The following is a 25,957-nucleotide window of genomic DNA, read 5'->3' on the forward strand; positions in this document are numbered from 1 at the left end:
AGGGAGGGATTCCTGCTGCAGGGTTCTGGAGATGCCCAGACGCGTGACACTGACATGGGTAATCAAGACCAACAGCACTTTGTTCATTACACAGACTTGGAGTGGGACACTGCCTGTCACAGGGAGCCACACTGAGATCACACTTGGGAACAGAAGCGCAGGGCTGTGGGAGGCACACCTTGTAGGATCAAGAGAGAGGGGCGCCCATTGGTTCTTACAGGAGGATGTGATTTGTTTGTTTGAATAATTGTGTGGACCGGTGGAGAGTTGAAGCCTGCTTCTGAGGGATAGACAGGGACTGTGTCTGGTCCCAGGACCGGGAGGACTCTTTGGTCAAGGGCCCTCATATGGGGGATCAGAGCAGGGAGGGGAACTTAGGCTTTGGCCATTCAGGGCCCTCCTGGTTTTCCCCAGACGTCAAGGCCCACATAACATGGGGCCTTAATTGCGGGCCTTCGGCCACAGTAGCTCACTCCCTTCCCGTCTTGCCTGAGGCCTACTTTCCAGCAGGCTTTCCACATCTGAATCCTTGTCTCAGGGTCTGCTTCTGGGCAAACCCGAGCTGACACCACCAACCAAGCATATGTGTAATCACACAAGCCAGTCCCGCCATGGGTGCGCTTCTGTGCAGATCTGTAACTCATGTAATTTCCGAGAGTCCTTCTGTTTTCATTCCCAGGTGCTTATTCTAGCTTCGGAGTTCTTTAGAACACCGCACTGGTGATGTTTAGATATTATTTCTTTCTAAAAGAAAAACAGAAGAAAAAGATCCACTTTTGATGAATACAAACCTATAAGTAAAAACTGGAGATATTGAAATAACGGTGAATAAATGCAATGAGAGGAAATCTCTTAAGGTCTGTTGAAATGTCTAATGAAATTTCTAATGGAAATGCCATTTTTCTGCTTCTGTAATGGACAATAAGGTCAAAATCTTAAACACATTAGTAGATGACAGGCTTCACACGTGCACACCCTTTGGGGAGTGTGCAGGCAGGGTTGGAATGTGGCGTCTGTCACAACTACAGGTACGCAAAAGCAGAACTTGGGAAAAATGCTGTCAGAGTTGTTCAAGGTGGGGCGGATGGAGGGAGGGTGGCCCGAAACCTAGGAGCTGAGAAGTGTGAGAATGACCACTGCTGGACAAAATCCTGTGCGAGGTGCATACATCTCTGTCCTCGGTGTTGCACAATTTTAAAATACCTGGTACATGGAGTGAGTTAATTAGTATCTAGGATTATAATATAATACTCAATCCCTGTGGTTTCTGCTATCTATAAAGGGCTTGGTAGAATACATGGAGTATTGTTCTGAAGATGACTTTAGACCAAGATGTACAATTTCCCTTAAGATTATTGCTTATGGGGGCACCTGGGTGGCTCAGTGGTTTAAGCCTCTGCCTTTGGCTCCGGTCATGATCCCAGGGTCCTGGGATCGAGCCCCGCATCGGGCTCTCTGCTTAGCAGGGAGCCTGCTTCCCCCTCTCTCTCTGCCTGCCTCTCTGCTTGCTTGTGATCTCTCTCTCTCTCTCTCTCTGTCAAATAAATCAATAAAATCTTAAAAAAAAAAAAGATTATTGCTTATGTATTTTGGGACCCATCACAGGTACCTAATGCCCTTGAACGAGTGATCTGTTCTGGTGTGCCTAGAACAAAGGGGTAAGAGGAATGTGTCCTTTTCCTGTAAATGTCACATTGCCCTAGGGATGCTGCCTCCTCTAGTATTCTCATTAGAGTGGTCAAAGAAGAGAAAGCCACATTGCCTAGGGAAATGCACGTAACAACCAAAAAGAGAATGGAGAAAAATCATGGATGCGTCAACAATCTCATTTATTCCTTTAAAAAGGATACTTGGTGCACCCGTCAGGGATCTTACGTAGCACCAGGCACACAGGGAACCCATCCTCGGGTCTCCGGCCCTCATAGAGCTGCCAGCATAGTCGGGGGGAGGGGAACATTAATCCCAGAATCTGACACTATTGAGTTATATGAAGAAAAAAGAAATAGGGTGCTGTGCAAACATAAGACAAGGGGACCCACTCTGGAAGATTTGAAAAGGTTTCCCGGAGAGACGGTTATTAGGATTTGGATAACAGGAATAAGCCGTTGTAAATTCAGAACGGTTCACAAGCTTCCGCTTAGAATTGGTGGGATTGCTGCTTCTCTGGTGCAGTTTCAATATTTCTATTACTTGCTAATTTGGCTGCATAATATATCAGGCACATACTTTTTTGTTACCAAACACTCTCCGAGTGTCTCCTTGGCTCTGGTACTGCCAAATGAATGGCAACAGTATTCTGTTAAGTATTGCTTCTGTGCGCCTTTATTTCCTGTTGTGTTGAAAGGGATTTTCATCATTTTCCAGTCGGCTGTGTTTCAAAGGGAAATTAACACCGTCCGTCGTCCTAGCTGGTCCATAGCATGAAACACCTTCTAATATTTTCTAGCATTCCTGTCTCTGTGTCTTAGCATGCATCGCATTGTTTGTCTAATGGTTTTGAAAATTTTGGCCAAATTCGGTGAACTTTAAATGATGATGGATCCGCAAAGCCCAGGCGTTTTCAGATGATTTTTAAGTACCACCGATTCCAAAGACATAGAGACAACATTGCCATTGAAGTAAGAGAAGATAAATCATCGTCCCTGAGAGTCAGTAAGATAGTTTTTTTACAGTCCATTTCACTAAGTGTTTAGAATGTGTATTACCTGATTAATCAATGTGTCGAGAGCCATAACGACATCAATGCATTTTCCCTTGAGCCTGGGGATGCTGGTAAGGGAGGAGCAGAATTATTGAAGACTGTGTTTGCCACAGAGCACATAATCTGCTGCTAATGGTGAAAGTAGCTGTTGGCTGCCATTTGGTAAAGAGGAGATCAGTGTCATAGGAAGACGAAAAGTGATATCGAAATTCTGTCTCTCTGGATCTGGGCAATTGCTCCTGACTGCCTGAATTCTGGTGTGTAAAAAAACTCTTAATCCACTACTTGTGGGGGAAAATGATAACCCAGAGCACAGACTGGAGGTTAAAAATGATAATTCATGGGGCACCTGGGGGGCTCAGTGGGTTAAACCCTCTGCCTTCGGCTCAGGTCATGATCCCAGGGTCCTGGGATCGAGCCCCACATCTGGCTCTCTGCTCAGCGGGGAGCCTGCTTCCTCCTCTCTCTCTGTCTGCCTCTCTGCCTGCTTGTGATCTCTGTCTGTCAAATAAATAAATAAATAAATAATCTTTTAAAAGATGATATTTCACAAAAGTTGTAGTAAGTTGACTGTTTCTTTTTTGTTTTTTAAGATTTATTTATTAGAGAGAAAGAGAGAATGTGAGCGTGAGTGGAGGAATGGGTAGAGGGAGAGGGAGAGATAGAATCTCAAGCAGACCCTGTGCTGAGCGTGGAGCCCAACATGGGGCTTGATCCTGCAACCCTGAGATCATGACCTGAGCTGAAATCAAGAGTCAAACGCTGAACTGACTGAGCCATTCAGGTGCCCCTAGAATAGTTGATCATTTGAAATGTAAGCTTTCTTCCTAAGTGGTTGTTTTGTTTTGTTTTGTTTTATATTCTGACAGTCATACCTATGGAAAATATCCCAGAAAGGAAATAAAATCCAGTTTAAGACTTGTTCTGACTTTGGGCACCTGGATGGCTCAGTTAGTTAAGTGTCTGCCTTCAGCTTAGGTCAGGATCTCGGGGTCCTGGGATTGAGCCCCACATGGGCATCTGTGGTCACTGGGGAGTCTGCTTGTCCCTCCCTCTATCCCTCTGTCCCTCTCTGCTTTTCATGTTCCCTCTCCCCCCCCCGCTCTCTCTCTCTTCAAATAAATAAATAAATACAATAATTTTTAAGAAAAGATTTATTCTAACTTTGTATGCATCTTTTTAATTCTTGGATCTTGCTCATTTCAGCTCTAGTTAACTGGACAGTTTTTATATGTGATTTTTTGCATACCAATTAGAAGCACCTGTGAATTAAAGTACACACTCCATGGTTCCTGGTGTATCAGGGATTTGTGGACTCTGGGATGGAGATTTGTGTGCAGGGAGTCTATGAGGAAGTGCTCTCAGGAATACTGTGGGAGAGGGTGTGAGAGAAGCAGAATGTAGCTGTGGGAGGAGTTGGGTCCTAATGCAGTTGCCTCAGAGGCCTTGGCCACAAGCTGGCCCCTGGGCACTGAGGTGAAGGTTAGGGCACTGATCAGTCCTAGCTGCCTTCCTCGGCTTGTGACCTTGCTGGAGCTGCTCCTTCCCCTGAGTGTGGTTTCTAGGGAAGGATCCAGGTCAGATGCCCATCCCAGCAGCTGGAGGGATGAACACCGCCATCCCAGAAGAAGGATTGTGTAGACCCCACAGCATCCTCTGTCTACCTGCACACGAATTTCATGGCCCTCGAAAGTAGAAGCAGTTCAACTGGCTCGGAGAGGTAATCATCAGAGTACCTGAGTTTTGGGGAGTTGATCCTCCGTGGGAGTTCTGGGATGATCACCATTGACTTTGACATTCCAGTGACTTTACCATTGTCGAAAAGCCTGTTCTCTCTTTCATAAAGGCTTTCAGAGTTCTTGGTCTTTGACATAATAATTTAAAAAAATTATATCACAGTTATCATTTTACCACCTCACACCTATGTCTGTCTAAGGGGTGCCGTGTGGGAAAGCTATTTAAAAAAAAATTCTGAAGGTGTGAATGTAAGTGACAGAATTGGGAGGTGAGCTTAGCATGTGGATGACAACACGGCATCAGATTCAGGAAAGCTGGGTGGCGGGATGAAGTCAGGACATCCTGCAAGTCGGACAAGGTCCTGAGAAGGCTGGAGGACGGTGACCTCTAATGACCTCTGATGTGTTTGCATAACCATATTCCCCAGCAAAAAAGAGAAAGGGATATACTTCGTGCTTGGGGCCAACTGCATAGTGTCCCCTGAAGGCAGGGAGAGAAGATCTGCTCTATTCCACTGTGATTCCCCACTTCTTTCAAGAACAATGATCTTCCAGTAGGAAACATCTCACGATAAAGAAGAGTGGGAACCCAGGACAGGTGAAGACCAGGTCCAAGATCACCTTGTCGCTTTCAATAATTCCCTTCTCCGGATGTAGGCAGACTGTCTGCCAGGAACTAAGTGTTCCTTACACGTGGAATTGGAGACCTGTTACTGGTAATGGTTCAGGAATTACAGAGAAGAAGAGAGGCGATAGAAAGCAAAAAATGGAACAAACTCTATTTCGATATTTGAAGAGGGGTTAGAGATATTTTGGAAACCATGAATTGGAGAGCATGACTTAAATTATGGGGAGCATTGAGAGGGAAGGTGGTAACAAAAGAAGGCCACATTGTGAGGAACCAGACACATGCAGTTAACTGAGTCTCTTGTTAGGGAGGGACTGAGGTGATGCAGGCATAGAAATCCCAGCCGGGAGGCAGCAGCCCGGGGTTTGCCACTTTGCCACTGTTAACTGAATGGCTGTGGTCATGTCACATGATCTGTCAGAACCTCAGTTTCTGTAAGAACCTCAGGGTCCATGTAGTTCAACTCCCAGTATTTGAGGAAGCATAACTCAATGTGAAAAAAAAAATTATGTTCTTATTTTCCTTTCTCTTGACACACATAAAAAGGGGTTCAGTTCAGAATCCTCAGCTTTTGTCTCAGTTTTCTCTCTCCCACCCCTTCCAGAGATGCAGACTGGACAAGTGCGGAAAGAACTCTTAAACGTCTCTTATGTCTAGACCACATGGATTTTTTTCCCCCTTCCCAGTGCTTCCTCCCCCCCACCTCCTCACTCAGACCTCTGTTCTTTATTATTTTTGACTGACAGCCAATTTCTCCAAGTCTTTCCCTTCCTAAGCCTTTTAGGTTCTATCTTCCCCTATTAATTCTCTGTCAACTCTCTGACTCTGATATATGAAGAACCCAGGACCAGCTTGCCTGAGACAGCTCTCCTTAGAAGACAGATGTCGTGGGGGAAAATGGAGGAATGGGGAAGGCCATTGTGGGCTTCCTTTGGTATCCTGGAGGAGGGAGAGAACGCACAACCAATTTCATTCTCTCAGTAAGTTTTTGTTGTACACCAGGTGCGTGCTCTCTGCTGGAGAGAGAGCAGGGAGTGGAGCATGACAGAGTGAAGCTCGGCCCTCTTGGAGTTCATGGTGATAAGCTGTACGAAGGAAATAGAAAGTGCTGAGGACGGGTGAGGGTCTCCTTTAGACAGGAAGTAGGAAAAGTCACTTTGAGGGGCCGACATTTGAGTGAATGACGAGAAAGAATTTTCAAGGCAGGGGGAGCAGTGGGTACGTAGACCCTGAGCTTGGCCTTTTTGAGAAGCAGAAAGAATGGACCATAGAGAGTGGGGGGGCCCAGGGGAGCAGGGGCCAGAGTAGGAAGAGACTTCTGGTCGGTCAGATAATATAGGATGCAAGCCTTAGTGATGATCTTGAGTTTTGTTCTGATGATAAGTGAAATCACAGAGTGGTTTTGTGTAAGGCAAAGACAAAATGTATGATTTAAGTTTTTAAAAGATTCTTCTAGGAGCTGCATAGAGGATGGATGGCAGTGGGGCAACAATGAAAGCAAAGGACGAAGGAGGATGCTGTGGGAGCAGTCCAGGGGAGAGATGAGGTGCCTTGGGCTGAAGAGCTAGAGGTAGAGATAAAGGGAAGTAGACAGATTTGAGGCAGACTTGCCAAAGGACTGGATGTCAGAGATAAGAGAAGGGGGTGGGAGCCAAGGATGATGAAAGTTTTGGTTTGAGCATTTCATTGCCATCCACTGAGATGGGAAGGTCTGGAAGAGGGAGAGGAAGTCAAGGGTTATGTTTTGGATACGCTACACTTGACAAGACTATTAGACATCCAAGAGGAGCTGTCACATAGGTGCTTGGATGGTATAAATGAGTCTGGAGATCAGGGGAGCGGTCAGAGCTGCACATATAAATTTGGGTATCACCGCCAGAGAGACAGGCAAAGCCAGGAAATAGGGTGAGATCACTTAGCATTGGAAATAGCCAGAGAAGCGAAGATGATGCCAGAAGATACGGGAGCAAATTCTAGGGTGCTCCCAGATCTAGAGGTTTGAAAGAGGAGTCAAAGCAAGCAGAAAGACCCAGGAGAGTATGCCGTCATGGCTCCAGCGAGAGGAGAATTTTCAGGAGAGTGGTGCCCTGGATCACATGTTGCTGAGAAGTTGACTAAAAAAGAAGCACACCATTGAATTTGGAGCATGTTGGGATTTGAGGAGCCTTTTGGAGGCAAGCAGATTTGAGTTGTGTGATGAGTGAGAAGATTGTTAAGGGGGAGACAGTGATTTTAATAGTGCTTCAGAGAACTGTTTTGAAGGGACATGGTGGAGGATGGGGAGTCAGGGAGGAACACCTTTGAATGCTTGCAAGAATGACCCGGGAAGAGAGGGGCACTGGTCTTTGAGAAGAAACCAGACCCAGGGGCACTTTGATCTTGGACTTTCAGCTTCTGGAACTGCGAGAAAATAAATGCCTGTTGGTTAAGCCACCCAGGATGTGGCATTTTGTGCTGCAGCCCAAGCGGCTAAGAGAGAGAGGCACAGGAAACCCAGAGGTTTTAGATGTAGCGGAAGGCGTAGGAACGCGTTGCCCTCCATGGGTTTCTGTTCGCTCAGTAAAGTATGAGGTAAGGCTCTCAGCTGCTGGAAGGGTAGAAGTGGGGGGGGGTGGGGGAGGTGGGAGCAGAGAAGAGAAGAAATGAAGGAATGACTGGGAGAGAGATTGAAATTCATTCGGGAGACAGGAGGATTGCCAGGTATCATTAAATGCCCATTTGAAGTCTGTAGAGCCGAATTTAAAGCACAGACATTCAGCAGAAGTGCGTGCTGCTTCTCCAGCAGTATTTGGCTGGTTGGGGGTAGGCCCAGATGGCAGAGGTTGAGTATTTTCAGAGCTCTGAATTTTCCAGGCAAGGGCAATGCAGAGAGAGGGGCAAGGGAGATTCAGGATATTTGGGGGGGCACGCACTGGGAACAGAAAGAAATGAAGGCAGGTGTGTGCATTGGAAGGAAGTCTCTGTACAATTAAAGATTTACTGCAGGGAGAATGCTAGCATCAGTGAGCTGGACACATGGTCTAAATCAACACTAAGAAATCATATTTGGGGGATGCCTGGGTGGCTCAGTTGGTTAAGCGGCTGCCTTCGGCTCAGGTCATGATCCCAGCAACCTGGGATCGAGTCCCGCATTGGGCTCCTTGCTCGGCAGGGAGCCTGCTTCGCCCTCTGCCTCTGCCTGCCACTCTGTCTGCCTGTGCTTGCTCTCTCTCTTCTCTCTCTAATAAATAAATAAAATCTTTAAAAATAAAAAAGAAATCATATTTGGTATATGAGACTGGTGATGGAAGTCCTCACTTCACAGGATTATTCTGAATATCAAATTGAAATGCTTGGTAAACTCTAAGTTGAGGCATCAGCCTGGTAAACTAAAATAATGCAGTAGATATAATGTATCTTGATTTCTTTAAGGCATTCCACTATAGCTGACACCAGGAACAAAGTCATAATATGTAAATGATAGCACATAAAATAGATTTATGAATGGCTGAATAATTGCATCAAAAAGGACTGGTTCTACTTAGTTGTAGCTCTTTGGCCAACCCCCTTTTGAAAATGGCATTTCCATTTCAAACAACCCTGTAAGGGTGAAGTTTCAGAGTGGGACATTGGACAAGTCCAGCTTCTGGTGTTTTCCAGATGCTAGCAATGACTAGATGGAAAAGATGGTCAAAGCGCCGTAATTTTTATTTCACAAATCTCAAGCAGAGTGTTACAGGAACTCTGAAGAAATTACATGCAGTCTGTACTTTTTGTGTTCAGAATTACTCAGGCAGAATCAGAATGTGATAAGACTTGTAAATCCCAAATTACATTCAATTGTGTCTAATAAAGAGATTTTAAAAGTTGAGAAAATGTATGTTATTACTGGGAAAGAAATAGAAGAGTTGAGAAAAAAAAAGATAATAAGCAGTTGAATTAGATGGAATCGTTTATTGCCTAAGGAAAAACCCACAGCTATAATAAAAGTTATCATTCTGAATATTGTATTTCTGAATCTTAAAAAAATGCACTCAATGATGAGAATAGATAGAACAGATTCCATTTTTGATAGAATTGAAAAAGAGGTGTGTTAGATAATAAAATGTTCGCACTGTGTGTTCCTTTATCTCAACTTCTCCTTGATTCTCCTATGTTAATATGCACTTCTGTTGATTACAGACCCATTCCTATAAAGCTCTTGTAGACAAAGTACCTAAAAGGCCTGTGTATTAGGAACAGGCAGTTTCAGACTGACGCAGCCATTCTGATGGAGCCATGGATGGATCAGATGCCCTAGACTCACGTGGAGGAGTTCATGCACACCGGCCTCTACTCAGGTTCATCCCCGAGCATAACCTCATCAGGCCTATTGCTTGACACTTAATGTGGAACGGAGATTCCCATGGCATGGCTTGAGTTCCTCTATGCCCAACATTTGTCCAACATTTGGGGCTATTTCAGAGCCTGACTCCCTACTTTGATTGGATTGCTAATTTCTCTGAGCCCCAGTCAAGAGGGGCTGGAGCTGGCTTGGCCAGTGTTGGATTGGTGGAATGGGGTGAGGCTCTGGGAAGGCAGAGCTGGGGGCAGGGTGAGGGTAGATGTTTTCCAAGGCAATTGGAGCCAGGTGTCAGTGATAGGAGGATAGTCACAGTGATTGCTGCACATGGCTGAGAGACATCCCCAAGGCCAAAACTGGAAAAGGCAGATCTATCCATTGGGAGTGGAATGGGAAGTTGGGACTTGGGTAAATGTGGGCAGGGACTGCAGAGTCCTAAGGGTAGGAGCACCCCCAAAGGCTCAAAGTGATCTCAGTACTCAGCCTAGACCAGAGGGGAGCTTTCATTGCAAATGGGGCTGTACAGGAGGACAGAAAAACATCCTTAAAAGCATCTTTTTTTAATGCAAATATGTTAATTTGAAGTGCAATATATCAAAAACTCATTAGAACTCATTACCGTCTATGACCCCACTCCCAGAGACTAGTTTTTCAGATGAACAGGAAATGGGACTAGTAATTAGTTAAAGAGCAAGAAGGGATATCCTACAGAGGAAAGGCATTTTCAAGGAGAACTTCAGGCATACAGGGAAAGAGGTCCTGTCCCAAGAGAGCACATGGGGTTTGCAAAGTTCCAACATGACAGAGCAAAGGAAAAAGCAAACATCCAGACAACCAAAAAATCCATAACCAGACACAGGAACTCTGATTGAACTAGAATCAGATTATTCCAAATTTTAAGTGAAGTAACAGCAGGACGTTTGATCAGATAGGAAATTGTGACTGGCAGATAGGAGATTAATAGCCTTTAATGTAATCAGGAATTGAGTTGTGTTGAGTAGGGTTATTGTTCTGGAGTTGCATGAAATGAGACATGAATGACTGTGCTGCTTAGAACCCAACACCCCATTCTAGTAATTGTGTTTCATCTTTTCAAGGATTATTATGTTGTGCTGTGTCCTTGCTGAATTTCATCTGTAATTATATCACTCCATTTTGAGATGGATGGGTCTCTTAGGATACTCTCCTAACACTTCCTAATTATGGTTTACGTAAGCTCAGTCAATTCGGTTATCCAATTCTCTTATACTTTCATTCAGTATGAATAAGGACATTTGGACAACATCATTTTAAATACAGTAAAATCTCAAAATGAACAGGGAGTGGGTTCTTCTGGATAATTAAATTTTTTTTGAAGATTTTATTTATTTGTCAGAGAGAGAGAGAGCACAAGCAGGGGGGAGTGGCAGACAGAGGGAGAAGCAGGCTCCCTGCTGAGCAAGGAGCCGGATGCGGGACTCTATCCCAGAGCCTGGGATCATGACCTGAGTGGAAGGCAGAGACCCAACCAACTGAGCCACGCAGGCACCCCTGGGTAATTAAATCTTAGAATTAGCTGGGGGTTCATCAGAACACCCTTTTGGTTCTAATTCTTCCCATTAATTTTTTTTTTTCTAGAATTTTCTCTGTCTTTTCAGGCTGAATGACTCCAAAAATCTTTTTTTTCCCCACTGAATGAGTTATAGTCTTGCACTACCTTAGGTTTAGTTATCATTTATCCATTTGCCTATTTGTTCAGATTTATTAAAGGGGGGGCCCTAAGGGATGAGAGGACACAATCATGTCAAGGCAGGTATAGAAATGTTTAACAGCGAAGCAAGGGCAAATTCTAGAAGTTGCTTTTTTTTTTTTTTTTTGTAGATTTTATTTATTTATTTGACAGAGAGATCACAAGTAGGCAGAGCAGTAGGCAGAGAGGAGGAAGCAGGCTCTCTGCTGAGCAGAGAGCCTGATGCAGGGCTCCATCCCAGGACCCTGAGATCATGACCTGAGCCAAAGGCAGAGGCTTAACCCACTGAGCCACCCAGGCGCCCCCAGAAGTTGCTTTTTGAGAAATTCTAGTTTATCATTTTTTCATCACTGTCTTACAAAACATGGGTCATAGAGAAAAGGCATCACAGGTAAGGAACATCTGAGATACTTCCTGTTAAACTGAATAGAGTAGCCTCAGAATTGTGAAAATCATCATTATTCTGCGACAGAACCTTTTGCTTCACTTGCCATTTATAAAATTGCCACAGTGAGAGGAAATGCTCCACTGGCTACTTTTATTTTATGATGACATATCATTTTATTTCATACTCAAGGTGCCCCCCCCCCGCCCCCAATGTTTAGGCATGTTTCGTGACAGATTCTTTGCCCTGATTTTTGTTCCGGTGACGCTAACCTCAATTCCACAAGTAAACGCAAACAGCCTTTATGGGATAGATCACCATCCACTACTCAGGAATGTTAAGCCAGTAAATTAGAATTTTGCTCACTGCTCAAATGTGTTCAATGCTTAGCTTTTGGATTGTTTATATTTTAATAGCATATAATTTCCCTGGAGCTTCCGCATTGATTAGGCAGCTTTTCCACGCTGGCTCCTGGTCTTGCAGGCAGTCTGCATTGCTTTGACTTTTCCTTGCTCTGATGATCAAAAACTATCGCACCGCCCTGTTTAACTTTGTCCATTTTGTTTTTTAAAGAAGATTGCATGGAATCATCTTTGCAGCGTTTGGCCCCAGTGCTTTTCTGAAAATGAGTATGAAATACAATTATATAAAAATGAACTATGGACTTGCAGGTTATAAGATCATTTCACTCTTTGATGACTAAGCGTATTTTAAAATTGTAGTTATGGTTCAAATAGTTACATAGTTTTGAATTTGTAAGTGTTATTTGGGGCACCTGGATGGCTCATTTGGTTAAGTGTCAGACTCTTGATTTTGGCTCAGGTCATGATCTTGGGGCCATGGGAAGGAGCCCTGTGTTGGGATCCCCACTGGGCATGGAGCCTGCTTAAGATTCTCTCTCTCTCCCCTGTCTCTCCCCTCACATCCCACCCCTCACTTCTGCATGCAAGGGAGCCCTGTCTCTCTCAAAAAAAAAAAAAAATCTTAGAAGTTACCCAGTGGCTATAGCTCTACCTCAAACTCCACTATAGGCTTAGCATGGATATACAGAAAAGTTATTTCTCCTTTAAATTTTTATCTACGTTTTATTGAGGAAATATTTAGTTGACAGAGAAGTTTCTTTTCTTTTTTTTTTCTTTTTTTTGGGCAGGGGGTTGGGATGAAAAACCTCGATGAGACTTGCATAGTTAATATGGACACTTCAGCATGGATTTTAACTGACATTTTAGAGACATTTCCAACTCATGTCTTTTGGCCTTTTCTCAGAAAAGGCCATATCCTTCAATTACCATCCAGTTTGTTGGAATAATCCCCATGGGAGGGTTGTGTTTGACCGGTTGGTGGGGCTCAGTGGAGGATTTGGTGATGCTGGAGGCTAGTTGTGTGGTTTCTCTGTAGCAGAGCTCCGGGGAAGATGAGCGCTACATCTGGACTCAGGAAAGCAATTATGTTAAACGTTCTCAGTACCATAAATCTCCTCCTGTATTATTTCCTTTGTTGAGCTGTTCATCTGAAAACCTAAAAGCAGCAACATACTCTTGTTAGTGACATAGTCACTTAACTCATTTTACTCTGGTAATTTTTTTAATTGATTCATTGTTTTTCCCACTGTTGCTTCTGGCTGTAAGACAGTCCTACATTTCTTGAAAGTCTAACTCTAGGCTATCAGGAAAAGCTCTGAGGGGAGATGATTGATGATCAGGTTGACCAATGATCAGCTTCTTTTAAGACTTTATTCGAGGCGTGATGCTCAGTCCAGTAGGACTGGCATCAGCGGAGGCTTGTTGGAAATGCAGAGTATTAGGCCAGATCCCAGACCTTCTAACACAGAATCTGCATCATAGTAAATCTCATAGGTGATTCAGAGGCACATTGTAGTTTGAGAAGCTTGCTTCTAGAGGCACCCCTCATAGTGACAAGCACCTTGAGGTCTCCTGCTGCATCCTTCTCAAGTGAGCTTTCTGTTCCAGCCACTGTGGTGATTGTGTCCACGCATTATCTCTTACAAACAGCATCAGATCTGTCAAAGAGGTCGTATTATCTCCATTTTGGACATGAAGCTGAAAGCACAGAGGTGTTCAATAACGTTTTTGGAGCTCAGCATCTAGTGTGCAACAGATCCGAACTAGGGTCAGCTTGCTACCGGTGTTTGTCTTCTTGGTCAGGGGAATCTGTTTATTCCATTTGGAAATATCTTCAACCCTCTCATTCAGAGTGCTGGAAGATAGTTTTACCAAAAAAAAAGGGGGGGGGATAGTTTTATTAAAAAGATAAAAGCACGCCTCTCCTACAGATATGAACATGAACACTTTTGAGATATTTCGTGTAACTCATCTGTAAAGAAACTGGTAAGGTGTTAAGCAGTTCAAAGGAATGAATACAAATCTAGATCAGGAATATTGAGATGAATGTGCAAATGGAGGCAAACCTAATTTCCCCACCGTGGGGGAGAGTTGTCTCTCCACTGGACATAATTCATTTGTACGCCTATCGACAAGAATTATTTTGCTTTGCTGTCAGCTAGCTACAATTTATAGAATCACAAAATAGCTCTGTTAAAGAAAAAATTATTCATGACCCATGTTAAAATGGGAAGGCAGACTTTATTTGTTTCTATCAAGATAGGGGTGGGGACCATCGCAATGGAGTGTTTAAGCAGGGGAGAGAGATTGGGCTCAACTCTGAGGACCACAAGGAAGTGGGGGAGTTTATAGCCAAGGAGAACGAGGGGCAGGGGTTAGTGAACAGATTACCCAGAGGAGGCCCTGGGATAAGGGAGCATTCTGGCTGAACTGGCCTGGCAGGATTCTCACTGAAGGCAGGCTGGGGTGTTAGTTACCACCTGGGGGACAGGGAGGAATGAGGAACTTGGTCAGATATTCAAGATGATCACATGTAGGGAATGAAGGCTTCTGGCTAAACTGACTTAGCAGAATTCTTGCTGAAATTGAACCCTTAAAGACATGCCCAAGGATGGGGTCTAATTGAAAAAGCTCAGAGGAGCCTGACTAGAGTTTGGTCAAGGAGAAGGTCTTCATCAGCCCCCATAGATTCAGAATCAGGTCACCTGGAAATCGGGACAGATGTTGCTATAGACAGTGAGTAGCTCTCCATTGAAGGACAGATTTTCCTGCCTATGAATAGAAGCAGAATAATATAGTGGTTAAGAACACAGAACCATAGCGTCTGGGCTCAAACCATATGAATAGCGAACCCTCTCCAGTTCTAAGCAGCAGAGTGATTTTGGGTATATTCTTTCATCTTACTGGACTCTGTTCTCCTCATCTGGAAAATGGACACAGTGCCTACACTGAATATTCATTGCAAGGAATAAATGAGGCGACGCATATATAAAGTGTTTCAAAGAGCACCTGGTACCTAGTGACCACACAGTAGATGCTGCTCTTAGGACCTTCAAGCTTAACCAGGAGCGCAGCTCAGAATTTTTACATCAAGAAGTATGGATACTCTCATTAAAAGGATACTTGGCTTCTCTGAGAATTTCAGACTCAAAACACATTCAAGAGAAGTCAAAACAATTTTGGTTCTATCGAGCAAGTGACTACTGTTGGAGATGGGTTAAAACAAAATACTTAGAAACGCTGCAGTGTGGACCAAGTCCACCCCAACCCTACACATTCGAGTTTATCTCGAGTCCCCAAGGATCTCCCACTGGAGGACAGCGAGATGAGACCCGGGTGCTCCAAAGCGTGTCACTTGTCTTCCATTTGTTCCCATTGTGCTATTTTCTCTCCTCTCTGCCTTGTCCCTCCTGTTGCTCATTTAGATTTGAAGTTTTAATTAATCTCCATATCAGACTTGTCCTTTTGCTAAATCACTTCAACCTTTGCAGGTGAGTCCGTGTTCCCCATCTGCCCCAAAGGCCTCACACCTGAGCCTGGCCCACCTCTTTTCCTTGCAGCAAGCTTTAGGAGTGGAGAGGCTTAAATTCAGCAGAAGCAGGAGTCTATTAGGTTCATGCCTATGGATCTTTCTTTCAACATCGTAGTGATGGGGAACGATACTGTTAATACTCTAGGGAAAATTTTTCAGTGGATAAGTTTGCCTTGTTCAGATCACACACCTCTGAGTTATCTGATTCTGATCCCTTGGGAGCAATTTTACAACTCTGTAAGTTGTAGTTAACTCAGCAATGCAATATCACTCTTGTCTATAAATATGCAAACTATGTCTTACCCGGTAGAGGTCCAACTGGCTTTCCTGCCCCTCTCCACCTGTTTGACCCCCATTTGCGCATTCATCTCAACATTCCTGATCTATAAATGCGTCTGTACCGTGGATTCTCCTTTGAATTGATTTCCTCGTTATGAATAGAATAAAATCTTTAACACGGGTTCACGTTATATCTGTATGAGATTTATGATTGTACGTTTTTGAAAACTATCTTTCAGCCATGGTAGGGGGCCAGAATACATTATGGTTGCTGATTTAGTAGTGCAGAGAGCTACCTAATTAATCTTTGTCAAGGGGAAACTAAAGACAGGCAAGCATTAAGGTAAAAGCAAATTCGCGGAGATTGCAGAAATGTCTGCAATTTCAGTTGGCTGCTGTGTTCATGGATAAAAGAGCGAAGTTCTGTCTGGTCGTTTTAAAAGCACATTCTGTTATTTTGAATTCAATGGCTTCCACCAAAACACAGATTCAGGGTTCCTTGAAATTAATATGATTGTAGGAAATAGCCGGCATTTGTTCTGCAAAGTCGGCATGGCAAGCATGTGCTTACCTGTCTGTCCTCCTCACGGGATTCTTTGTTCAAGGCGGCAGGGACGCTGTCCTGTTTACTGTCCTGTCTCCAGTAGTCACTATCCTTAGTGGCACAAGCTTTGGGCTCCATGGATCCCACAGCGAATGACTGAACGAACAGGCGGGCCAGGGTCTGCCCCTCGTCTCTCGGCGGGTTTTGCCAGTTCCTGGCTTGATTGGTATTTCAAAGGCAGACTCGGGTTAACCAAGCTCAGAGAACAATCAGACTGTGCAGTGGGCAGGGACTTGTATCTGTCATTTAGGGAAACTGTGATGTGAGCCAGAGGAGGTGGGGGGCAATTGTAAGGAATATTTTGCTTGATGACTTCGACAAGTCAGAGCCCCGGTGGTCACTATCACCCCTTACCCCTCTCTGCAGAGTGGTTTCAGCAGGTGGTCAGGAGGCCCTGTCCGCTCCTCCGGGCTCCTCTTCTCAGGAGTAGGGAAGGAGCGCGAGAAGTCAATGGAACAATCCTTAGTCTTGGGCTTTTCATGACTAGGGTGCATTCTTCATCTGTTAAAACATTGTTTCTTCAGAGAGACTATAATTGGTTGGGTTTTAAGCTTTTCATTTAGACTCACACTCCAGTTTTGCCTCTTTTATGACCACCGTAAATAGAATTTGGGTGTCCTTGAAAGTGTCCTTGAAAGACCTCAGTCACCTGCAGGCAGATTACTCTTCTCCAGGGGACTGATTGCATGACGGCCTGAATTACAAGTCATGCTCAGAAGCTGATGTCAAGTCTGTTTTAGAGATCTTTGTGGATGCAGGCTAAGGACTGGTGACATTATCTTGTAGAGATTGAATCCCTTGTGTGTGTGTGCTTTTTTAAGGGATATTCTTTGCATCATCAGAGACTTAATTTTTAGCCTTTTGCAGGAGCTGTGTCCTCCTTAAACCTCCCGTTTTTCTGCAAAATTTTGCCAGGTGGCTCTGTAAAGCGATCGCTTTCAACTCAAGACTGACTTTAAAAAGACAGCATTTCTAAAAAAGGAGATCAGCCACACAGATGATGATAGCAGAAATGCATGGTTTTATGTATATTTTTCCCCCAAATCTTATTAAAAGATTTTTTTTCTCCCCCGACACAGTGAAGTGAGGAAAATGTGCCTAAAGTCTTGCTTGCCTGCACCACACAAATAAATTCTATAATTAAATAATAAAAGCAGTCAGAATCCATAGTACAAGATTTACAAGGAATGGAGAAAGAGGAATTTGTAGCATTTAGCAAACTGTCTGTGAAAGATGAGAGTGGAATCTTGGAGTCCGGGTCCTAGATGGCTCTGTATGTCCAGTCAAGGACTGGGGAGCATGTGTCGAGGGTGATGTGGGTCAAGGAAGAGCTTTGCACAGGGAAATTTCACCATCAGATGCGCACACACAACAAACCCCCATGGGCCAGTGAGGACGGAGCGGAAGGGACAGGAGGTTGGTGGAGATGTTTGGAGAAAACAGGCAGGCTGAGAAGACAAGAGATCCGGAGAAAGACCTGGGGAATGCTGTCACTGAACACCAGTCAGTTACATAAAAGTAACAGGCAGAACAAAAGAACCCTGGGGAACAGGGTAGAAGACTGGGGAGAGAGGACTGTGATGGGGACCAGGTGCAGAGAGGGAAGACTGCTGTCCAGCTACTGGGAAGTAAAGTAGGAGGACCAAAATATCCCCCAGATTTGGTGATGCTTTCCAAGAACAGCTGAGTGGATTTGTAGAAGAAAAGCAATAGTAGCAGGGTACATTCTGGGAGCCAAGGCAATAGTAGGTAAAGGGGAATAGGAGAACGAGTTTTGTTCAGTTTTGACAATGAATTGGTAGAGAATTGAGCATGAGGAGAAGGAGGAGACCATGGGAGAGAAAGGGAACAAAATAAAGGGATGGGCCCAGATCTCAGAGGAGACAGGGAGGGATGGGGTGGCAGGCTGAACTATCCTTTTGTTGGGCAGGGAGACTGGTTTCCTGAGATGGAAAGAAAGGTTGGCTGGTCCCTAGAGATCAGTTCACACCTGACAGCACTGCTTTTCTCTGAGATAGGACACATGATTAAGTGAGAAGTCTGGAAAGCAGATACCGGTGAATGGGTAGGTAGCCATTGAGGAAAGCAGGAGGGGAGGCTAGCTGGTGACGTGGAGCAGAATCATCAAGATGGACCAAAGAACAAGCAAATTGGACACCATTGATGTATCAAGGCACCAACCACCTACCTGTGTGATCGCTTATTTCCAGTGGTCCTCAGGGGTCAGGTATAGCAATGGATGAGGCCAGGAGTCTCCATTACTGCAGCTTTGCCAGGGTGAAGTGACAGAATGCAAAGAGAGAAAGGAATTAAGAGTGCTCTGAAGGTAAAGTGAACACCACAAATGAGCAGGTGGGCAGTCTTGCAGGGCAACCCGTGAGCAGAGACTGTGCTCTTATAATGGAGTGATTAAAGAGGCATTGGCTGGGTAGTTAGAGCTGTCTCTGCTCGCTGATCTGGGAGGCTTCAAGTGCTCTGGGGTCCAAGGTCTTGTGCCTCTCCAAGGGGATGGTCACTGTCTCTTCTGTGACTCGTCTTGGGGGCACTCTCAGCTGTGTAGCTTGGTGGATCATATGTCACCCGATCCTTTTCTGAACCTAATTCCAGTTAGAAGTATTTTATTAGAAGGGCCTTCACCAGAAATTGAAATGAAATTAAAAAAAAAAAAAATCTCAAGAGTTCACAGAAACAGAATTCATGTTTGAAGCCTGAGAGAGTCAGTCCCCCACAGTATTTGGTTATTAGAACTTCCCTGGAAGCCCTCTTGATTCCTGTGCTTTTTCTCTCCCTACACCCAACTGCTCGGACCACCAACTTGAGTTAGTTTTGGGGGCCCCCTGCACTGATATCCTGGACTTCCGCCTGACCACGAGCTCCCCAGTGTCAGGTTATGATGTGCTTCATTCTGTAGCTGCCTTGACCATTTCAAGTTCTCCCTGCTCCCCTGGTCCCTTACGATGGGCCATTCCAACCCGATCTCCGAGACTCCTTTCTGGGTTACAGATCGGCCCGCGCCTGTTTTGTGGCAATCTCTTGTTCCGCCAGCTTGCCTTTTACTCCGGGGCTTCAGAATTCCTGCCTGCACCTTGATTAGTTCCCACTTTCTCTCTTTTGACACATTTGGGAGATGTTCCCATGTCTTCTCTCCAATCGGAACTGACAAGGTTTCTTCTTCTCCTCGTCCAAGAGCAAGTTACTCCATCATAGTCCTCTGAAAGAGCTCAGATCCAAGCAACATCTAATTCTTTTTTTTTTTAATTTTATTTATTTGTTTGACAGACAGAGATCACAAGTAGGCAGAGAGGCAGGCAGAGAGAGAGGAGGAAGCAGGCTCCCCGCTGAGCAGGGAGCCCGATGCGGGGCTCGATTCCAGGACCCTGGGACCATGACCCGAGCAAAAGGCAGAGGCTTTAACCCACTGAGCCACCCAGGGACCCCCAACATCTAATTCTTACCTACTCGTACGGCAGAGAGGTCTGACCAGCTAACCTAACCAGGCCGTCTCACCTTCTCCCCCAAAGGCCTAATGCTCCCGTGTCTCCTGGGACTCCTGGTGTCTCTCAGGCTCTCAGATATTCAGGCATTTTAAAACATGGTAGTTACAGGGATGCCTGGGTGGCTCAGTGGGTTAAGCATCTGCCTTTGGCTCAGGCCATGATCTCAGTGTTCTGGGATCGAGTCCTGCATTGGGCTCTCTGCTGAGCAAGGAGTCTGCTTCTCCCTCTGCCTGCTGCTCCCCCTGCTTGTGCACTCATGCTCTCTCTTTCTCTCTGACAAATAAGTAAATAATCTAAAAATATATTTATTTAAAAAAATAACAGTTACATGGTTAATATGTACTTCTGTCACTTTAAAAACAAACATAGTTGAAAACAGCATGAATGGAGAGACTTCTCTGGAGGGCAGACAAAGGGTCTATATTGGTTAGATGCCTAATGTAGACAGGTGTCTGAAGTTTACCGATTCTGCGTGTGAATATCTTACTGTTTTCCTCGGCAGGTTTTAAGGACATTAGATGAAAGGAAGAAAAGTATGAAGACTCTGAATGAAAGGAGACAGGAGAGAAACAGAAACAAAGAGAGATCAAGGGGCTTCCCTTTCTGTCCCTTTCACGGAGAAGTAGCTTCTAGGGGTGGGACAAGTTTCTGACCCCTGTGTGTCAATAACCATGACAGGTTTGAGGAACGAATATAGTGATGCATTAGAATAAAAACCTGATATGGATTTAATGACTTCTGTGTGCCAGGTGTTTTTGTACACATCCTGTGTATCTCCTTGTCTTAGTCCATTCGGGCTGCTGGAACAGAATAGTGTAGAGTAAGCAGCTTATAAACAACCATAAATGTATTTCCCCTCTCTGGAGGCTGGATGTCCAAGATGGCAGCATGTTCAGATCTGGTGAGGGCTCACTTCCTCAGAGGTGGCCCTCTCTTACTGTAACTTCACAGGGCAGCCTGGGGACTCCCAGGCTGATTTTATAAGGGCACTAATTACATTCATGACCCACCCTGGCATGTTGTCATCACCTCCCAAGCATCCCACCTCCGCATGCCATCACCTTGGAGGTCAGAATTTCAACATACTTATTCGGGCGTGGGGGGTGGTAAACATTCAATCTATAGCCTCCATTTAACTACTTTATTGAGTAAAGATTTTTATAAAGGAAACCCTAAAGCCTGGCCCTCCTGGTCCCTCAGACCCTGTTTTTCCCCCTGACTTCATGCTCTCATCTTCACTTTACACCGGACACTCTCATTTGCTTTCATTGGATCTTCTGTGATTTCAGTTGGACAAAACTGTTCTGACTTTTTATTAACAAAGATACTCTCCAATTTAAGGGAAGTTGTGGGACACTAAATCCCATTGGTGCCTGCTCGCCACAGTTGCACAATTCAGTATTGCAAAGCCATCATAATTCAAAGCACTGTTGGCTTGGTAATTCACTTCATTAACGGTGCTGCCTGAATAAAATACACAGCAAATTAGAAATAAACAAATCCTTGGAAGGTACGATAATATATTCAGAAAGCACAGAAGGTCAGGCATGAAGATGGAGGAGGGAGAAGGAGAAAGGAGATGGGGGGTGGGGGTACCAGTCTAATCAGGATAAAGAGGGATTTTTGTGAGTCTGTAGGTGCTCTGTGGACAGTGTTTTTAGAAAGCCTTGCTGAGAAATACCAGATAACTAATTACGAAGCTGTCTTGTGTACATCTTTACCTTCATACCTCTTGCTCCCCTCATTTCCTGGATCCAATTTATTATGAAATCCTGTCAGTCTTACCTGCAGAACAAATCTCACTGTCTGTCAGCTTCTGACTCCACTCCGCAGTCGGGGTGGGCCTGTGCTTTGTTCTGGCTGTTGGGGTTTGCAGTCGGGGTGGGCCTGTGCCTACTTCTGGCCAGGCTGACCCATGCAGATATGGGGGTCATGCTTTCCAGAGCTTTCTTCTCCTACCGCACAGGTACAGAAGCAGGTTGTTGGAATGAAGGTGCCACAAGACCTTCTGTCCAAGCTGTCTGGATCCCTAAATTTCAGGGAGTGCAACTGCCCAGGAAAGCCAGCCAGCTGTGCAGCAGGCGTCTCCCAAGCAGGGCACAGACCCTGTTCCATAAGGCACCTGCTGGCTGGGTGTCGTCACATCGTGTTCCATTGTCACCCAGCTAGGAAGACGAATTGCCTTCTTCTCTCTCCTAACCAGCCCACCTTTTCAGCAGCCCTGCCTCCCCTCAACTGTTCTCTCAGCAAAGGGAAGCTCTGAAAATGTACACAAGGGTTGCATGACTGTCCTGCTTCCTCTTGTTACTAGGATGGATTCTCCACGTGCTTTAGCAGTCCTGTGTGCTTGCTTCCTTCTTCTTTCAGTTCCTCAGATGCTCTGGGCTGCCGCTCCATTCTGGGGCCTTTGCACCTGCTTTGTCCTCTGCCTGGAACCCCCCCCCCCAACGTCCCATAGTTCACCTGGCTCTCTTAGATTATCCTTGCAGTCTCCAACCTGCACAGCACTGTCTCAGAGGCTCCCTGAGGATGCAGAGGTCTCCCCGTTACGCACTCCTGCGTGGCATCCCCTGCTGTTTTAATGATCCCCGTCACAGTTCATCATTCTGTATTCATTTGTGCAGCTTTTTGTTTGAGGACCAGGTTTCTCCACGACCAGACCGCATGCCCCCTCAGGGAAAGGGCCCCTGCCTGTTTTATCTATCAAAATAGCCTGCGCCTGGTCTCCAGCCCCTACCAGGTTCTCAGCAAATACCTTCAGGATGATTAAATAAACACATTTAATGCTAGGTCAGAATTCCATGCATATTTTGGGAGTCTAAGCAAAGTGTGATTGGATACTGTTTCAAGGATTTATGGTCTCAGCCAAGGTACCAAATGCTTTACATTGTTTTCTCTATCATGTCTCCATCACGACAACAGTAGTATGAGGTCAGACTTGAGGTGTAGAAGCTGATCTGGCGCGAGATGAAGCCCACGTGTGTCTCGGAGTCTCAGGAGGCTGCCCGACCCCATGATCCATTTCCTTAACTTGCTTTTTCATTTGGCTTCTTTCCATCTCCAGTTTTCCAAGTTCATGAAACAAAAGGAACAAGCTCTCATATCATGGGTGTCATAGTAATCACGGGCCAGATCGACCATGCTTTCTTTTTGGAGAGTATACTGATCTCTTGTGTGTGCATGCTTCCTGCCAGACAGTGTCTCTTTAACGTGACGGGTGATGCATGGAATGATTACAACTGTTCAGTGATGTGTTCATTGGAAATACTAAAAAGATATGAAAACCTGAAAATACAAAGTCTTCCATCGGGAGTTCTTCCCTGTTTTGACTTTATAGTGCAAACTTTTTTTTTTTTTTTTCCTAATTTAGACCTGTCAGAGGTGAAAATATCAATTTCCTTTTCCACGGAGAAATCCAATAATGGGATGAAAATCAGACTTCATTTGGGCACACTGGATCAATTATATCTGGATGTTGTTAACGTTATCTTATGGCTCTCATTTGAAATCAATCTTTTTAAAATCTCTTTCATGGAACAGCACATATCTGAGTGAGAAGTCCCTCCAGCTGACAGAAACATGCAAAAGACTACAAGACGGCTTTCAGACTTTATCTAGCAAACTAAAAAGGTAAGCTCTACTTTTTACATTTAATCGAATTTTTAAAAGAAGTGTTTTGCATTCAAAAATGTTTTACTTTGAAACCTTTTGGAAAATGAGACTGTGTTCATGCTCAGGCTTCCCCTGGGGCTCTGAGAAGCTCTCTCTGGTGAGCAAGTGGATGGGCGGTGGACAGAGCAGGCCAGGGTGAGACCCTGGTGGTGGGGACTCAATTAGCTATCCCTGGATCCCCATTCACTGAAAACTCTGTGTAGTTTTACTGGCTAGACCTTATAGGCCTTCAGTCTTTTTTGAGGAGCCTGGAAGCATTCTGGATGCTATCCTAGAAAAAAGTACACTTGTCCTGAATCGCTTATAATTCCAGAAGGTTAGCAGGTTTACCCCTAGTCCTAGAGGTGGTTCACCTTCCACTCCCTAACCAACCCCCCACCTGCTTCCAATCCTGTATTTTAGAGAGATCCCTGTACCATCTTCTTCCTACTGGGAAGGGAGATCTTAAAGCTCCAAGCTTCACACATAGGAGAGCCCCTGGTGGCCTAAGAGTCTGATGGCTGGGGTGTACTGCCTCGGCAGGCAGTGCCAGACGAAGGGTGTGCGTGTGGGGCAGGGGGCCTGTGCTTACACCCGTCACCTTCCTCAAAGGAACCAAGCTGAGTTGCATTTAGTATTAATCATACTCAGATCCTGGAACCTAGGATCTTCGAGGCAGGGCTCCCCAGAGAGGCGCACATAGATTATCTGACTTTGGGGGCTTAAAAAGGAAACATTTTATAATATAGTATATAGTATAGTATAAATATTCCTGCGGTGTAAAGAGCCTCACAGCTCTCGCTTGGAAACCTCAGCTGCTATTCTGGGCCAGACAGTCATGTCCAGGGCAGGAACATAGTACCAGGGTGACCACCGCTGCCATCCCAGGGCATCACTTCTTGGTCTGAGCCTCTTGACTGCCTGGATCCTTGAAATTATTAGGGAAGCCTGAGACTGAATATGATCTCTGATTTACGTTCATCTGGTTTGACCATCCAGTCCTATGTGTTAGCTCAGTTTATTACAAAAGGAGAGCCCCAATAAAACTTCAGTTTTCTTTTCCCTAAATTCCAACCGATGGACCCTTATGCTTCCTGGAGAAATCTACTGTGCTGTGTGCCTTCCGTCCGCCACACCTGACCACCTTCTCTCTCTTCACTACAGTTTGGTCTGTGCATTTCTTTGCCCTGGAATGTTGACCCACAAGAACTTCATCAGCACACCTCTTGCTCCTTGTCATCTAGTTTTCTTTGGATTCGAGTCAGAGGGGAACACCAGAAGGAGAACAGAAAGAGGAAAGGATCTTTCTTTGTGGTGGTGCCGTAGGTGAACCACCTGCTTGACCAAAGGAAAGGGCTCTATCTCTAATGAAGGTCATGACTTTTGTTAGGTGTCTCTTTCTCTCCCTCCCTCGGCTTTCATTCTCTCCCTGGACCCTTCATGTCAGGAATAAGCCATTAACAGTCCCCTGACATTGTGCTTGGATTTCCCTACATCCAGCCCAGGCCTTTTGGAAAAGTCCCTTTCAGAAGCTGTTCTTAACAGACTATAGTCGAGTGGGCTATCGTCCTTGCCAGGACGCTCACTTACCATAGATTGGCTAGAAGAAACTGTTGAAAATGCATCTCTCTCTGCATGATAAATTCATTCAATTTTGGGATGGACCTAAAGTAGCTCACGCATTACAGATGGTGCAACACATCCATTTTTATCATGGTATAGCTGTTGTTTGTTGGGTTTAGGGGCTACAGGTCTTTCTCGGAAACTTTCCCTAGGAATCTTGAATCCCACACCTCCCGCAGGCTCCCAGCATCAGACATGGCACAATGACACATGGAAAGTAAGAATTTGGAAAAAATCAGTCCTTGTTCCACCATACCCTGTGACAGGCTGGTGGGACTCCTTGCCTGATGTGTGACTCCGCACGTGAAAGTTGCCTTTGACTTTCATCAGCATTCTCTCTGACATGAGCTGGTTTTGCTCCCTGAAGTGACAAAAGTCCTCAATGTAAGGATGACCCATAGCTATATGTTGGAGCAAACCACTTGAGTCAGCACGGGAGAAAATTCTTTAATCGTAAAATGTTGTGGTTTTTTTTTCTTCCAAGGACAGAATTTAACAACTTTATTAAGTGCATCAACAAAAACAGTCAGTGGCCGTGTGCTAATGAGAATGTCTGTGCCTGTGCCCTCGTGTTTGCTCTCGCACTTTTTTCTATTGTTTTGGATCTGGTGCTGAGACCTCTTCTTGGTTGTTCTGCAGGGGGATGCATTTCCATTATGCACACAATTTTCAGCTAGCTCACATAATTAGCCTGCTCTGGTATTCTGTTTGGCAAAGGTCTAGAGAGAGCAAGCATGAATTGCCCATTGTTATGAAAGTGTTATTTTGCACACAGGAGACTAATTTTTTCAGTTGTATCATTTGTTGTCAGGAATTGTGTGTTCTGCGACTTCAGTGCTATTATAGACTTACAGGGGACAATCGGGAGAGCTATTCAATATGGGGTGATAAAAAGTAATTTCATTTTCT

The 25,957-nt window shown here is 44.9% G+C and overlaps 1 protein-coding gene across 1 annotated transcript in view; it reads left to right on the forward strand.

Annotated features, from left to right (window-relative positions):
* ST8SIA6 (ST8 alpha-N-acetyl-neuraminide alpha-2,8-sialyltransferase 6) overlaps positions 1-25,957 on the forward strand; it is a 148,426-nt gene that overhangs the window by 43,634 nt on the left and 78,835 nt on the right. The window contains exon 3 of the mRNA XM_047741664.1: positions 23,315-23,404. Within this exon, the coding sequence (XP_047597620.1) occupies positions 23,315-23,404 (90 nt within the window). The remainder of the gene's footprint in view (positions 1-23,314; positions 23,405-25,957) is intronic.

This window comes from Lutra lutra, chromosome 8, assembly GCF_902655055.1.
Source record: "Lutra lutra chromosome 8, mLutLut1.2, whole genome shotgun sequence".
NCBI lineage: Eukaryota > Metazoa > Chordata > Mammalia > Carnivora > Mustelidae > Lutra > Lutra lutra.